This window comes from Leptidea sinapis, chromosome 26, assembly GCF_905404315.1.
Source record: "Leptidea sinapis chromosome 26, ilLepSina1.1, whole genome shotgun sequence".
Lineage (NCBI taxonomy): Eukaryota > Metazoa > Arthropoda > Insecta > Lepidoptera > Pieridae > Leptidea > Leptidea sinapis.
Window position 1 is genome coordinate 3,118,390 of NC_066290.1, and position 18,769 is coordinate 3,137,158.

Consider the following 18,769-nt stretch of genomic DNA (forward strand, 5'->3'; position numbering starts at 1 on the left):
TTAACCGAATTGTATTATTCTTTAATTGTAGGCGTAACTGCAAAAGCAATGGTCTTTTATAAAATATGAATAGGCACGAGCGTACGGATCACCAAATGGTTAATTATAACCAGCGCTCATCTTGCAACGCCAGAGGGACCACAGGTGCATTGCTATCCTTATTTGATTCTTTATTGAAGTTATACTTATTTTGGAGCATTAGGGAGTTATGAGAGTGAATTATAACAACGCGCACGCATACCGACACCCGACACATTGGCGCCACGCCATTGCAGCTTATTACTGAGTTAGCTCCATTTGGTGACATACACTGCCGCCCAGTACCTACATTTTCGTTTTCAGTAATAAATGGTATTATTTAATTCGTTTTATTAGTTAGTTCTAAGAACATTCTGGTTTGTTATTTAATAATTGTGTGGTGGTAGTGGTGTGTTATCAATAAATTTTATTCTATTACATTCTATTCAAATTAGACGCCATGACGTTAGTTGGACAACTAGACCATTTATATCATACTTCAGTTACCATTAGCCACTTGTAACTCATATGTCTCCTGACCCAAAACCTACCTTAACAATGAGAATAAAATAAATTTAAACATGGATAAGTTGTAAAATAGAAAACAACTAAAAACAAGAAAAATAGAAAAAATAAATTCTTCAATATTAAAATAAATGTTATTTTATTGAATATATTTTTTTACAATACAATATTTCATTGATGTATTTAATACTTTCTTTATTACGTTATTGTTCTTTCACAAATGCAACATAGCACGAGGAATTAATTTCTCTTTTGTTATGTCTTCATATTTATGTAGGTACTGCGTACTTTATAATTTGATAATCATCTTTACTATAATAAATAAGTGGAAAATCTTATTATTAACAGCTTATCAAACACAAGTTTGTTAATATTATTTATTATATAAGTTACGGGTATAATTTAAAGAAATCGCTCCTCTTATGATATTGGACAGTTCTACCGAAATTCTTAGGGCAGGTACTTATGAAAGGGGAATCAACTTTATCTCTTAAGAGAATTTGATATATTTGGAGATTTTTAAGGAATTTACGCGAAGGGAAGCAAGCAGGGGTTGGGGTGAGATGTATCTGAACAAAAATAAGGGGTAAATATGTGCTAGATGGGGTAATTTTTAACATTAACAGCTTACCTTGAAATGAATTATTGTTGTACAATTTATTACTCCTTGCTTTTTACTAATAACCATTACAAATGTGTCGACATTAATTAAACGTATTTGTTTCTTAATTATTTTCATTTCCATTAATCTAACAATTTTCTTCTTATCATTTAAACATTTAAAAACTCTTCAACGGATTTAATTTACAAACTCATCCTAGCTACATAACAACTGTGTATAAATATTAACATCATTAGCTATTCCTTAGTGTCTAAAGCTTAAAACCTGTTTAAACAGAGATCATTAAAAAAAACTATGGTAAAAATCTTGAAAAGAGTAGGATAAATTATTTAAACAATCCACGCAGTTTATTCCGTAAATAAGTGTCAGAAAACGCTATTTTTCAAACAATATGCGTCGATGACATAGAACGTCATTGAATATGCGTATTTAAATGTCAACTCAATGTCAACAAAGTCAACATTAACTAATACTTAGACTAAAATAACCCCTTAGACTTTGATAAACGATTGGTCTCAATGGAATGTTTAAAGTTTTGTAACATACACTTCGTGATATTTTACATTGATCTTAATAAAATACAAAATACTTACTGATGATTATGTGATTCCAAGGTCTTTCTTATTTCTTGTAGTATTATTTTTACAAAGTTTAGTAAAACTTCGTGCGTAGTAATGTAGCCCGACATTTTAGTTTCAATTATTAGCAAAGTTTAACAGATCATGTCACATCAACGACACACATTGTTCGAGACTGGCTCGAGTACGCCCACTTGGGCGTAGTATTAGTTGCCGCACTTTGCGACTACAAACCAAAAAAAAAATTCAATTGACCCAATCACTGCTATAGTTCAAATCTATCACCGTGCTAATTAATCTAAAGATTGCCTGAAAATTTCATCAACATCAGTCCAGCCAGTTTTGGGATTTATTCAAAATATACAAACATTGATTTTTATAGTAATAAATACTTAATAGTTTGTTCTTTCAGAATATTTAAATTTTATGTTCCTAACCTTAGATCATTTATAAGTAAACTTATACTGCGATAGCTGTGAAAACGTCGAAAAAAATTGAGGTTGACAGTTAACCTCTATTTTGAGCAATGTATGCAAGCTGACATACAAATCGCCATTGTAAAACGTAGCAATAAACCAGGCCTTTTGATCGGTTGTCTAACAGTAAGAGACTCTATCTAGACGTATAAATTATCTAAGTTCCTAATGTGTATACCATACTTGAAAAATAACGCATACATAAACAAAATCATACATACTTAATTTCACTCAAGATTCATACTTGACACTTAAGCACTCAAAAAAAAATTATAGTCGGGCTCATAGGAACCCGTTATTATAATTTCTGCAACAGTAACATAAAAATAATATAATTATTTGAATACTTTTAATTGAATTCCGCAATTGAGTACTTAACTATTCGTTATAAAGTTGAGTATTGTTTACTCATTAATATATCTAAACAGTCGGTCACTCAAAAATTCAATACATTGCTGTGGCAGGCCATGCGACTCACCCGTGCTACAATAAGTACTTTTGTCGTTTTTATTGTACCTATATTATTAAATTGTGTATTTATAAGTTAATATTAATATTTATTGTAGGCGATAATAGTACTTCTTCTAACATGCCGGACAAACCTCTGTGGTTTTTGGCCTGTTATATAATAATAAATTGTAATTGTATTTTTCATAATAAATAAATAAATAAAAAAAAAATTGCAGGGACTATGAAAATAGGGGAAAATGTACTAACTGCTCTATCCTACACTTAAGTAATCCATAATCAAAGTCAAAGTCAATAATCAAAGTCAAAGTCAATAATATTCAAGTTCAAATATTCTTATTCAAAATAGGATGTGACATCACTTATTGAAAGTCAAAAGCTACCACCCATTCCAAAATGAATGCCTCGGACCTGAGAAGAATGGGCGCAACAAACTCAGCGGGCTTTTTTTATATATAAAATAAGGCTTAAACTAAATGCTTTTAAAACATTACTATAAATATTTCTTTTAAATTACTGAATTTAACATATTACAAGAAACTCAACGGACACTCTTTTAAATCAAGTAGAGTATTTTACAATGGTTGTAATACATACATAAAATCACGCCTCTTTCCCGTAGGGGTAGGCAGAGACCACTTCTTTCCACTTGCTACGATCCTTACATACTTGTTTCGCTTCAACCACTTCATTATTCCTTTCATACATGCTCTCCGGTTTAGGGTACTCTTGACTTGGCCTCTTTTCAAGACGTCCCTGATTTGATCTTGAAACGTCCGCCTAGGTCTTCCCCTTCCAACACTTTCATTCACCCTAGCCTTATACACCTTCTTCGTCAATCGTTCTTCATTCATTCTTTCGGCATGTCCAAACCATCTCAGCATACCTTTCTCAATTTTTGTCACAACATCTTCTTTGAGACCACAACTTTTCCTTATCTCACTATTTCTTATCCTGTCACTCAGTTTAACTCCTATCATACTTCTCAAAACAACAAATTAGTTCTCTTAACAAATTAGTTTTAAGATGCTGCATCTTATATATGAATCGTTTTTAAAGTTTAATCCGGTTTAGTTTTATGCATAATATTTCAGTATCTACAGAGACGGTCAAAATTAAAACATTCAACTGTATTTTACGTACAGTTAAATATTTTTGAATTGGACACTTAATTTAAAACGTTTTGTGCTCGAACAAAAGTAGTATCCAAACAATTGTTTGAATACGAACAATTCATACAATGCTTTACGACAATAGAATGTTTAAATTTTTCGTAAAGAATCATAATATACACTATTAAAGGTCTAATTTTCTCTACGTTGTATTGATAGTAAACGTTTCAAACGTAGAATGGCCGTTGTGAACCTTGGAAATAAGTGGAAAGATATCTCTTAGAAGCTTTTAAACACGTCCGAGAATACCTCCCTATCTGTTATAGCAACAAAAGGCTCCCGTGTCGCTTGCACAGACAACACTTTATGCTATAAAAGAAAGTACAAACGCTATTATTAGTAACAAGTGTGGAGTGTTGGGACGCGGCGTTGCAAAAAGAACGCACCGAGAGTCGCATCGATTTTTATACCCCTCGAGGGAGGCGGGGTTTTGAGACGGCCAATCAGAACGCGGTGAGCCAACCAATCACAGCGCGGCTTCTTGCTTTCCGCTTTTAAAGGAAGAAGTACTTTATCGTGTAATGGAATTTGAGTTTGGAACTTCCCAGTTGGGATTAAATACGGGACGCAATGCAAATTGGTTGTCTCGGCTTTTTTTACTCTTTGACTTCTTGCGTGTTTGAATTAGCTTTTGGATCCGATTGAGATATTGTATGACTATAATATATCTTAAGAAATATGCATGATATGCGATCTATACTTACACTTGGCACTTTCATAATAATAATCATGAATTATGAGCGATGGAGATTGAGGGCTAGAATGATGAGTTGCATGTCTTCAAAAACATGTTATTATACATAGTGTTCCTATGATGGTAGGTGTAATTAATTCCATCTTTGAGAATCACAGTGGATCCGCCACTTTGTTATTTGATTGGTGTTGTAACGTGATACGCTACCCCTTAGGCTGTTTTATGTCGCATTACGACTCTGTTCATATCGTCGCTTTTGTGGGTAAATGTTGCTGCTTATGCATGCATGAGGTTGGAAATCTGCTCGTTTCGTCATATGCTCCCAATAAAACCGTTCATGGTTTAGACCACAAGACTGAAGAAAACTTCGAGGTACATAATACGATATACAATATTTTTTCTTTTATAAAAAAGGCATTTATTTTTTCAATATTTACTCCTTTAGAACTCTTTTTGATGTCATTTCTAATACTACTTCCGCTTCGGAAACAAATGGCACCCAGAAAAAGAGAGAAGAAGAAGAATAAGAAACTCTCTCAGCTTATTTTTTGCCATCTTTTTAATGAAATTTACAATATTGTACTGCTATTGCTTTAAAATAATCATAATCTAGTCCCAGGCTGTTGGTTCACTTAGATATTCAGCTGTGAAGTAGTAGGATTTACGACAGAGCCATTTTTTAATAAAACATTTAAATTTATTTATAGACAATGCCTGAACAGTGGCTGGCAATTTATTATAGAAGTGTATTTATTTACCCTTAAAGCTATTATGTATATTATGAAGATTTAGTTACAAGCAATCCCTTATTTCTAGTGTTAAAATATAGAAAATCACTACTTAGAACAAAAAAGTGAGGATTTATGTGAACGTATATTAAAATTTCATAAATATAATAGTAATGAACAGTCATAATATTTATTACTTAAATTTTTTCTTTGAGAGACTATCTATAACCAAGCTGATATATAGTGCGAACAGCTCTCTTTTGCAGAGCAAACACTATATCAATGTCAGTACCATGACCCCACACCAAAATACCGAACGTCATGATCCTGTGAAAATAACTGAAGTACACTAATCTAACGGTAGCAAAATTCGTGTACTTTCTAATCATTCTTACGGCCGTATGCCGCAGAGCTGAGTCTATCTGCTATTTTGGCAATATGTGGACCCCACTGAAGCTTTTTATCTACCGTGATACCCAAGAAGACCGTAGTGTCCAGAAGTTCTCATATTTAAAAAGTTATACATTTTCTATATATATATATATATATATTGCATTATCTATAATTTACTCTGGGTGAATTTTGTTCTAACTGATCGCGCTTTTTTAGAGAGTGACAGCTTATTGTCATTAAATATGCCCAAAATAAAGCGGTTAGCGCGTGCAAAGAAGTTAGAACTTCAATAAAAACTCAAGCTACATCAAAATAGAACCGATCAAGTTAACAAGAACTAAGTTCAGATTAAGTTTAACTTACACTAATGAAATTCTCAAGTTCACGCCACAATCTGTACTTTACTGCCCTTATATAATTCTATGCGAACATTAGTGTTAATATCGACGGAATTATTACTTTTTCTGTTCACATCTTGTCTACGACGTGGCGTAGCGCTACGTCGTAACTCTACGGAGCTACGTTTTCACGTAGTGTAATGTTTGATATTTATTTATTGGCAATAAAATAGAGATTTAAAAAGAGAGTTAATGTAACTACAAAACTACATATGTTCTTAATAGTGAAACGTCTTCTAGTCTCGAGTATTTTAATTGCTTTTATTTATTATTAATAATAGTTTCGCTTTCACCAGAGAGGCCGTATTAAGCCTTTGCAGAACCACAATAAATCATCCTGTTGTGTTTTATTAGTAAATATTTTTAATTTTGGAAAAAAATATGTGGCTTCATCCATATAATAATATACAAAATGGAAAAATCAGAAAAAAAGAAGGTTATTAGGATGTCGCTTAAACAGTTTCATTGTGTACACATAATATTGAGTTAAATATAAACTTATATCCGAAAACCTGATGGGTTTTTTATGTGTTGTGGTTTTGTATCCTACAATAACAGTTGCTATATGTTTTGTGTGGTAACGCAACACAAATAGAGCTAAGGCGTATAATACTGCGATACGACCCCCGTATGGCGAACGGTACCTACCATGAGATTTATGATGAATTGTGTGTGTAATAACACCGACACCAACGAAATACTCGTACAATAGAATAGTATACAATACCATATCTACGGAGCCGGAGGTCATGGGTTCGAATCCCGCATCGTTCATAAAATTTTGTTTTTAAAATTGTATTTGTGTATTAATCCTAGAAGTGAGGGTTATCACTTTAAAAACATAACATATTATTTAGTATAATATATGTTTAGATATAAGTTTACTTCCTTAAACCTGTCTTTGGGGTAGTGACATTAGGCAAAGGGCTGGAGTAATATGCAATAGACTCGCAAATGAAATGCTGGAGTGTAAGATGTTGGAGGAGGACTTTGTTGAAAGGCAAACCGATCTACAAAAAAAAAACTATAAAATGATAGATAATACTAGTTGAAGGCCATATAAATTAACTAAAAATGTAATAAAAAAGCTGTGGGTATGAAAAATAGATTATAACCGATTCTTAGACTTAATAAATATACACATAAAATTTAATAAAATCGTTTAAGCCGGTGGAGTGGCACTAACATTTTGACACGAGAATTTTATTATAGATTACTTATATTAACATGTTATATCGTTTATCTGAATATAAGGCTATTATACTTATACTTAAATAAGTCCTAATAATGAAGTCAAAATATAAACTCAGTTTAATCTAGTGGAAGATAAAACATGGCTGCAAATATTATTGCAATGTTACCAAGCTACCGCAGCTCCCGAGAGTCTGGCAACTCTGAATCAATATTGATACATAGACGTCTAATCGGCTCGTAAGCGAGGAAGCTTGTTCGCGTCACAAAAGAATCGCTAAAAAACAAAGTATCATTTTATTCGCTGTGATCTATTACCCACTATACTTTTCTACCAATTGTCAAGATTTCCATTTACTGGCGACATTTTGTTTGATTTTATTCTTTTATGTTTTATTATTTTAACTTTGTTTAACCACGAAGGTATCGATGCAATTCAAAAGGTGTGTGTACATAAGTACACACACCCTTTTACGTAAGTAACTATGCACGCAAGCAGTTACTTCTTTGGCATAATAAAACAATATTGTAATAAAGAAGTTATTAAATAGAACCAATGAAAATATAATTTGGGACCCATATTTTTTTTTCCAACTCGATGAAAAGCTCACTTTTAGTCCCTGGTACTAATCTAACTAATCACGTGAGATAAGTAGGACATTGCCACCCACGAATGTCAATATTCCCAGTATTTAAATTGAAATTTTACATTGAAATTTATTTAATTCTCCTCCATTGGTTGTGGTTCAGTATACATATGAGTTACAAGAGGGTTGGTGAGTTGACCCGTTAACGTTTTGGTCACGCAAGTTCGACAAATTTGCGAGACGATGTGCACGCGCATCGTAAGAACTTCAATCTGATAATTTTTCTCTAACGGGCCAAAAGAAGTATAGCTTTAAAAATATTTAGTCAGTGCAGGCACAGAAAATATATGTTTTGCTAATGATATTTGAAAACAAATAATTACAATAATAAATAATAATATTAATACTATTGACACACTCTTACACAAATTATCTTGTCCTAAAATAGGCAGAGCCTGGGTGGAAGACAATGATATATTTAATATATAATCTATATATTATATAAAAGAGAATGTATGTTTGTATGTTCCCTAATAAGTCCTATTCGTCCGATCTCAATGAAATCTTTTGTAATAGATTCGTTGAAGCTCAAGGTAAGTTTACATATATAATTTATATGGCAAAACAACGTTTGCCAGGTCAGCTATAATAATAATAATATTGACATACTTTTACACAAATTATCTTGCCCAAACTATGCATAGCCTGTACTATGACTCGGAAACAAACATCCATATTAATCATATAAATGGTTGCATATACGGGGATTCGAACCCGGGACCTCTAGCAAATTTCGACGCGACAACGAATAGGCCGGGAAGTACATGAATTGCGCATATCTAGTTCATAATTCATACAATAGTTTGTAAGTCTCCACGGTGCCTTACTTTGCTTAAGTTTAATGTTTAAGTAACCTTTGTTGGGCGATGTATATGCTTTTAAAAAATAATCCCAGAAAATATACTTTACAAACGTGCTACGAAATTAATAAAATGTCAGGAAACGTTTATGTGGTAAAGGTTACTCTAACGTAAGTGACTTGCTTAATGATTTAATATTAACAATAACTATGAGTTATATCAAGCAAATTTAAACAAAATGTTTAAATTGTAAGTAAAGGCATTTAGTGAGTATTGCATAATAGATATATGTAGATGAACATTTTTTTTGTTATTAGAGATTAGGTGACCCGACAGACGTTGTTCTGTTCATAGTAAAAAAAAAACTCTTGCGGAAGGAGTTTTGGAAAATCCGTTCTTAGCTGACCTCTACTCGGTGAAAAGAATATTCCTACCTAATTTCAAGTCTTTAGCTCTAATGGTTCCAGAGTTATCGTGATGAGTGACTATATACGCGGAAATCTCTTATATATATATATATAGTAGAGAGCTAGAGTTCTCGTGACAAGCACCATATTTTAGGGGCGGGTCGTTCCCTTCCATAAAATATGGTCGAGGTAGGCGATGGCTGGTCCATGCAAATACTCATGAAAGGGCGCTACCGCCTAGATTATGGGTATTAAACGGCGCCCTTTTCTGTCGTGAAGCAGTAATTAAGTATAATTGTGTTTCGGTCTGAAAGGCACCGTAGCTAGTGAAATTACTGGTCAAATGAGACTTAACATCTTATGTCTCAAGGTGACGAGCACAATTGTAGTGCCACTCAGATTTGTTAGGTATTTCAAAAATCCTGAACGGTACTGCATTGTATTGGGGAGGCAGTTTCAATTATCATCAGCTGAACGTCCTGCTCGTCTCTATTTATCTCCCTTATTGCCATAAAAATAAACATTATTTAGATAAACATCCTCAAAAACGATTCCCATCACCAAAGTTTGTAACCGCAATTATTTTTCAACGGGTCTACCAATAACACATAATCACTGATTATTATATTATTATATTAATATATTGTTACAGATTGGGTCTCATATCACAATGGAGTGCTCTAGCAGGCCGCTACGGAGGCCTCGTCCCTGGGCCCTGGTATTGGCAGAGGCCTCACGAAAGAACTCCACCTAAAGGTAAATAAACTAAAAATAAAAAATTTAAAGCTTTTCAAGTAGGCTTAAAATATGACCACATACTTAATTTCATAATTAAATCTTAATATTTGTGTATATGTTAATATTTGTATAAATAGTTTGCAACAAGGCTTACATTTCAGTTTTTTTTTATGAAAATAAGGGACAAGACGAGCAGGACGTTCAGCTGATGGTAATTGATACGCCCTGCCCATTAGAATGCAGTGCCGCTCAGGATTCTTTAAAAACCCCCAAAAATTCTGAATGGCACTACAACTGTGCTCGTCACCTTGAGACATAAGATGTTAAGTCTCATTTGCCCAGTAATTTCACTAGCTACGGCGCCCTTCAGAACGAAACACAGTAATGCTTACACATTACTGCTTTACGGCAGAAATAGGCGCCGTTGTGGTACCCATAATCTAGCCGGCATCCTGTGCAAAGGAGCCTCCCACTGGTAAAGGAGTTACGACCAGAATTCACATTCATATTAAATAAAGAGAGGTAGAGTGCAGACCCAATTACAGGTAAACACAGCCTGCGTTTAAAATAATATCGGTAGATACGGATACGGATTAAATACTTATAAATAAATGGAAGCTTATAATAATTTGGATAATTTTGAATATAAATTACTTTTGAATTTAGTTAAAGAATCACAAAAATAACCTATAGTAGAAGCGCGACCGTGATTATTGTTTTGTACAAGACACATTCTATACTTTAGCTTTATGAACTTGATTTATTGTAGGCTGATTTTTACTTTCCTCAATTGGATAAGAAAATGAAAGAAATGAAATGAAAGAAAAAGGTAATGCATTATACTCTTTTGGGAAGTCAGACTTTGATTATTTAACTACTGCTCAAATAGGATGCACTAAAGATTGAAAAGACGAAGATTTGTATTATCTACCTTTTTAAAACCAAAAAATTATAGTCGTGATCATCCACAACTAGCTAGATTTAAAAATCGAACAATATTGCGATAAACTGTCATTAAATGTATATTTTTTACTGTCATAAGTATTTTTAGTAAATAAAACACTCTTAATAATAAATAAAATGTATATTTTTAAAAGACATAGATGTCAGGGATACAAACCGTTTTAGATTTAGATTTCATGTTATCATCATCATCAAATTTTATTAATCATGTACCTGAAAGTTGAAAACAACAGAATTTATTGCAATCAATACTATTTTAATTCATTCCCGAGCATGCAAGCGAATTTCATATTCAAATCTTCTGTTGCGTAATGCCAGGCTTACAAACCCATTTACATTTCACAAATTAAAAAATATAACGTTACCATAACGGATTATATGGCAACACCGATAATGGCGCGAACGATGTCACCGTTACAAGGGATTAGCACCTCTATGGCCTCCTATTCCTATGTACGCGACACAAATCTCCGTTAGCGTCATATGTTTGATAGATGTAATTATCTGGAATGAACACTAGATTTCTACTAACTTTAGTAATATTATATTTATTAATTACATTTGGAAACACTTTTAAATAATATTAATATTATTTTTTTTTGATAAAATTTTCTAGTAATTTTTCTCTTTCTGTTGTCTTGTTGCTTTTACTTTATACAACCTAAGATTGTTAATAAGTCAAGATAGAGTCTCTTCCTGTTAGAAAACCGATAAAAACAGGCCAGGAATAATAATTTAGTGTGCGTGACAAGCTACGTCTTACACTCGCAATTTGTATGACACTGTGTTAGTGTGCGGGCATTGCTCAAAATAGAGGTAAGTTCTAAACTCGTTTTCACAGCTATCTAGACGTATAAATGACCTAATCTATAACTTGTTCTAGTTGATGGGATTTCCAAAACCACTATTTAAATAAAAATATTATAATTTTTTCAAATACAAATAAATATCTAATAACAATACCATTTAAAAGTTTACCACGAAGAACTGGAACGTATCTCATAAAATGAAACTGTAAAATATATAGTGTAGTGATATTACGAAATAAGTAATTATAAATAACAAAGGAAACCACGGCCGCCATATTCGACAAGGTACTCAAAATTCATAATCAAAAATGGTACATTCATTACCAAAATAATTCTCGACATACATAAGACAAATCTTTTGTTTAAATCACAAAACGGGAAAGTTCTCACATTTTGCAGCGCTATATTTATGGTAAACAAGCAATCGTCATCCCGTCTGCTCTCTCAACCCCGTTCATTTCGCTTTAATTTTCCAAAACCCATCTCCCGGGAAAACAAAGGGAACGCCATTTCACGCGGCCCAAACCGACCGAACAATGCTTTTCTACCATCCTACTATTTATACTTATAGCAACACTCGACAACTGTCAAAGGTACATCTGTCCCGCTCACTCGCGCGTCGTTTGCCATTAATCGTGATTCGCGCCAAAAGCGATGTTGGCATTTGGCGATGTCGCGGTTGTTTTAATTTTCGAATGCGGTTTGTTCGGATATCTGTTACTACATTTGTTTGCCTTTTATTTTTTACACTAATCGAAGCCGATTGTAATTTATACTGCAGCTTCATTAGTGCGTATTTTCCATCATTATTTTCTTCTGAATAGAAATTACTCTTGTGTTTATTGAAAACATACTTGTTATGTAAGTAATTGTGTGTATTGAAGCTTCTTAAGTACCTTATTAATAACTTAGCTTAAGAAAGTAACAAACTCATAAACTGCTTAACTGGTAAGTGTTTGTGTAAACAGCAAGCCAACGGTAACAAAGGATTACTTGATATGGCTTCTAAAATCAATAGGAATCACTGCTACCGCACGCCAGAAAGAGAGACCTCTCAGTTGAAGTAAACTTAACGCCCTCCGGGTTCGTCTTATGCTGGTTTCACTCTCGTAATACTTGACCTATTTGTGCAAACAATTGTCGACTTAATTAGTTGACAGTAAAGCTTTCTATTGTTTGCTAAGTTATTTGAGTGCTCCAGTTTAATTGTAGTGATTCAACAACGCTGATAGTGCGGGTAGGATGACATTCGAATTCGCGCCTTTGTGTATCGCTTTGATCATTGGATTATTAAAAGAGGTTTATTAAATATTAAATACAACTGAAGTATTATAATATAGTATTTACGGATGTCAGAATACAAATTTTCCCTATCTGTTTTTGTTTGATATTGTTGTTTCATTTTAGAAAAAAAATTGCTCATACCAATCCCCTTTTCTCAGACTACGGTTATGCTTTTTTATTTTGCATTATTTAATCGTATTCAGCTGGGTAGATTTTTAGCCATTAAAGAGTAGGTATCATGGTAAAGGACAATATTACTTTTATAATATGAAGTAGAATTAATTATATACTTTGATATTTATCTTCAAGTTAGATCACTTATTAATAAAATTAGTATATTTTAAATTTTGATACCTTAATATCCTCGTATAATTATTAGGAGTAGACAGAAAAGTGCGTAGGTTTAATTATCGATCTCAATTAGCTTAAAACCATATATTCCGCCACTCACTGCCACTGGATTATCAATTAGTGCCGCCTGGAGTATTCCAGAAACCATAAGACTGACGGACCATCAAGTTCAGATCATACATACCTTAAAGGAAGACTACACATCCCTTATTTGATTTTTCACTTCCCATCACATCAGCCTCTTGCCTGTATGTTTATTTTTATAGAAATAATAAAAATAATAACAAAAAAAGTATTAAAATCGCAGCGCAAAAACCACTAGACGAATGATAAGAAATTTTAATTCAAAACATGGGCACGTGAGCATTTGCATAAATTTCTGAAAAAAAAAAACATTTAAGCATGTTAGTGCTATTTTGCATATGCTTAACTTCATCAACATCTACAGTTTATGGTACAATGGCCAGTTATTTGGTTTTAACACCAGTTATTAACATTTATATAAAATACTTTAACAAAATACATAAAACGCACATAATTATAATAGAATTACCATTTTTACGTACAGTTTAACAGGGAGACACAAAACGATCCTTTGCCCTATCACTACATATAAAACAAAGTCCTCCGCCGCGTCTGTCTGTCTGTTCGCGATAAACTTAAAATCAACTGTACCGATTTTCATGCTGTTTTCATAGCGTAGTTCTCTAGGAATGTTCCTAATATATAATACGTTAAGTTTCTATATAATTTTTTATATTTTTTAACGATATTCGTTGGAGTTGTCTGAATAAAAAGTCGTCTGGGAGGTTTCAACGAAAACGCTATCTAAACCCTTTGAGATATAACAAAATAATGTACGGTGGAATTGTGTATCTTATATAGGTCTACAGAAAAGACCGCGATGCCATTTGTCTATTTCTTACATTCTATATCCATGATATGATGATAATACTTTGAAATATTTACAGTTATAAAGCGATAATGAAAAGCTTTTTACATAAATACGATATTTATCCTTTTAATTTTATTTCTACATATTATAACAAAATCATTCAGAAATACGGTTTTGTTTTATTTTTAACTCATTAACTTTGATTGATTGAAGCCGTAGTAGTATTTAAGGAAAGAATAGGAAGTCTAAATCAATTTTAAGAAAAAATAAAACGCCTGAACCAAAAAAAAAAAATTTCGTGTGGACCACCCTTAACATTTAGGGGGATGAAAAATAGATGTTGTCCGATTCTCAGGCCTACCCAATATGCACTTAAAATTTCATGAGAATCGGTCAAGCCCTTTCGGAGGAGTTCTAAGTTTAACACCATGACACGAGAATTTTATATATTAGACTAGCTGACCCAGCAAACGTTGTATTGCCATCATAGTATCATCATCAACTATAGTTAATCTACCAACTATAGGTAGCTAAAATTAAGTTTGTTTTTTTAACTCCTGAGAAAGTTAGACAGATACAAAGATTCTAATTAGTTATTCATTTTAAACTATTCTTTCAATTTGATTTCTGAACGACGGGGGACACCTCAAAGGAAAAACAAATATGTTGTTTTTTTTTAAATTCCGAACATTTTCATATTTATTCACCTTTTAAACCTTCTCTGGACTTCCACAAATAATTCAAGACCAAAATTAGCCAGATCGGTCCAGCTGTTCTCGAGTTTTAGCGAGACTAACGAACAGCAATTCATTTTTATATATATAGATATCGATTCTTAAAACTATTGAGTTAAAACAAATCCAATTGTAGAAAACGTACAAGTACAACACGAAGAACCGCCAAATTGCCTAATTACGGGCGTGGAATTCTTCAATTAGATTTATCAGCGCATTAAATCGAACAAATCGTAATTGGATCCGATCCGCTGGAGCGCATTTGTTTAACGAAACCTTTTAACGTAATCCACTGGTTTTGTTAACCAGACGATAATTGAACTCGATTTATATGTCTATTACATTCATTCATTTGATTTTTAACTAATTAACCTGTTTGCACGGACGAGTAAAAAAATAAGGACTCCGCGTCCTGATGTGTGTCCAAGTGAAGCACCTTTATGCTAGTGTGCGTGCGGTTACGGGGGATACTAGTTATACAATTTTTTCTTATATATATATATATTTTTATAGTATCGTTTTTACACTTTAGCTCAACGCACGACGGCATTTTTAAAATATTTTATTGCGACGCAAACTGATCTGTCACAGACGATGGCAAATCTCATAATGGCAGCCGATCGGCTTGTATTAATGTAGGTGTGTGCGTGGGGCTATGTATTTACTAGTTTACCGGCTTGTCTTGGTGTTTCACTGTTATGTAAGGTGACACGGAGTCCTTCTTTTTTTTCCTCGTCCGTGCCTGTATGTTTATTTATTTATTTTCATGTAATCTACAGCGTCACAATTTATATACAATATAATTACATTATGAATGAGAAAAATAAGGCCAAAACTGATTACAGTATAGGTATTAAACAAAAGAAGTAACATTTTATGATTTAAACAAGCCAGAATAAGATAACAAAATATTTACAATTACTATAATAAGCTACTTAGGAAATAAGCTTTATAAAATAAGGTTACAGGAGTGTGTGTGCGTGTATGTAAGGTTGTGTGTATTGTATTTGAGGTTGTATGTAGTATGTGTGTGTGTGTGTGTGTGTATGTGTGTGTTTGGATAATCATTGACGTTGCAGAACAGAGTTTTGTGTGTATTTGGTGTTAGCTTTTGGTACAGCCGTTTAAAAAAAGTTTTGTAATGGACTTTTTGTTCGTAAAACATATTATTAATCTTATGATGTTCTACCGCTAGGACTTAATATACACTGGCTTTGTATATTGTAACAAGCGTAATTATTTTCAAATAATACGCATTGGATGTTATTATCACAATTTATTTTAGTAATTGTAGCAGTTATACATTGTCTTAACGAGATTTATGTTATTAAGTTTGTTAAGACGTTCCTAGGCGACGCGGACGTTAATAGGCGTTCCTTCTTTTTCCTAGCCTCAAAGTTGTGTAGCCATTCTCATGTTTAATGTTCAAACGTAAATCGCTGTACATTTCTGTTGTATTATCATTTATCAATAAAGAATTTTGAAATGAAACGATTGAAATATACACTGGCTTTTATTGATTTTGTTGTGATAATAAAGATATTTTAAAATTGAAATTGATTTTGACCAAGATGGTACAAAAATTGATGGTTATATTATAGTATACATACATAAATACACAGTCACGCCTTGTTCCCGTCGGGCTAGGCAGAGACAATAGAATGCCAATTGCTTCTATCCTTACAGACCTCACGCGCTTCCTCTACATTCATTATTCTTTTCATACATGCTCGCCGGTTGCGGGTGCTTCGGACCTCTCCTTTTCTCAAAACGTCAAATATAGTATTAAATTGTGAATTTTGTTTGTTGAAACTGAGATGATTTTTATTTATGGGATGGAGAACTTTGGGCTTTCAAGTCAATGGAATCCTTTGGGGTAGTTACTATTGATCTGAGAAATGTGTCTTTTATATAAGAAGGCCATGATGCTCATGTGATGAGAAGTGGGTGAGGGAACCATCCATGGACATTCGCAACACCAGGGCTCAAGAGATGCGTTGCCGGCCTGTTGGGATGGGAAGTTAGGACTATTCTTTAAGTTTTAAGGTCCGTAAACATTAGATTTATCAAGTTATAATTTATAATTAACAATTAAAAGAAAAATCTATCGTATGACCTTAGCTGTAGCGCCAAAGGAACCCTGAAAACAATGCACTAACCAGTCTCAGTACATTCTGTCACGTTTAATCTTAATGTAAAGCTTAATGGTTCAATGTACCTATAACTATACCAGCTTTTGAATACTTATAATTTACACAAAATATTTTTGTTGCAGAAGATTCAACGACCAACGAAGAAGGATCAGGTGCTGGCTCACCTCGTCCAAGAAGTCCACCTCGCATACCTTCGCCTCCTTCTCCATCTCGCTCTTCCCCCCGCTCGCCTCGACTACATCCAGCTCTGTACCCTCAACAGCAAGACCCTCAGGACTCTGATCCGGATATCGACGAAAGTGACGACTTCGATAAGGACGAAAAGCGCGATCCCAGCGCAAACTTAGGAAAACGAAAGAAAAAAACTCGTACAGTTTTTTCTCGCTCGCAAGTATTCCAGCTCGAATCAACTTTCGATATGAAGAGATACCTGAGCAGCTCAGAACGCGCCGGCCTTGCAGCCAGTCTTCATCTAACAGAGACCCAGGTAAAGATATGGTTTCAGAATCGCCGAAACAAATGGAAAAGGCAGTTGGCTGCTGAACTGGAAGCAGCTAACATGGCTCATGCAGCTCAAAGATTAGTCCGTGTGCCAATTCTGTATCATGAATCTAGACCAACTTCCATGCCTCATACCCCACTCCCGATCCACCCGCAGTTTTCCAATGAAACTGGCGTCTATTTTCAACCGCAAGCTCCTCAGCAACTTCAGCAATTGCCTCCTTCACCAGTAACTTCTAGAGCACCACTTTCAAGTCTTGTATAGTGTACGCTCGAAGTCGCTCGTCAAAACGACGCGGCTAACGGACAGTTCTAAATTTGAATTAACCAAAATGGCGGCCTAGTCATTAGTATGTGTCAAATAATGAAGGTAGTTTAATATTTAAGATATTGTGTTGCGTACAAAGTTTGTTGTCATTCCAAATTGTATCATATGTAAATAAAATTAATTTAATTTAAAGTACTAGCCAAAATATTGTAAATAACTAGTTGCAATTTAATAGTGACTGTGCTTTTCGTGTATATAATTTAAGGTGGATATTAAATGTTATGTTAAAATAAGTTTATAATAAAAAATATTACGCTTTGTCAAACATATAATTTCCCAGGAATAATGTTATTGTTGGCTTTAAATTAAGTTAAAAACAAATTTGAGTGTTTATTTCATTTTAGTCTTTATATGACGACGGAAAATCCTTAGTTACTTAAATATTTTTTACACATTTCAAATCTAACAAAGCGACTAATCATAATTTTGTATAGTGTTGCCATATCATTCTAATGTATTTATAATTCTAGCCTAAGGATGCTTCATTCTAAATATCAAAGCTATTTATTATAGTAGAACTTTGTAAGTTACGTTATATCATTGTAATTACAGTTGATAAGTCAGTCAATAAATATAATAATTATAATGTATTTTTTGTTTAATTATGTATCACTATAGAAGTTTGTAAAATCATCATCATCAACCGAAAGACGTCCACTGCTGGACTAAGACCTCCCCGAAAGGAAATGAAAATGAATATGGATGTTTGTTTCCGAGTGGATGTTTATACCTATGTATTTATGTATGTTTAAGTAAGTATATTGTATTAAATATTATATCGTTGTCTTGTACCCATTGTACAGGCTATGCCTAGTTTGGGGCAAGATGATTTGTGTAAAAGTGTGTCAATATTATTATTTTTATAAAAAAAGGTCTCTACGACGATCGGTCCTGCG

The 18,769-nt window shown here is 33.3% G+C and overlaps 1 protein-coding gene across 1 annotated transcript in view; it reads left to right on the top strand.

Annotated features, from left to right (window-relative positions):
• Positions 1-18,423, top strand: part of LOC126972394 (homeobox protein Hmx-like) — a 40,671-nt gene extending 22,248 nt beyond the window's left edge. Inside the window, exons 3-4 of the mRNA XM_050819109.1 lie at positions 9,770-9,873; positions 17,167-18,423. Coding sequence (XP_050675066.1) covers positions 9,770-9,873; positions 17,167-17,810 — 748 coding nt within the window. The 3' untranslated portion in view covers positions 17,811-18,423. The remainder of the gene's footprint in view (positions 1-9,769; positions 9,874-17,166) is intronic.
• Positions 18,424-18,769: the final 346 nt, after the last annotated feature.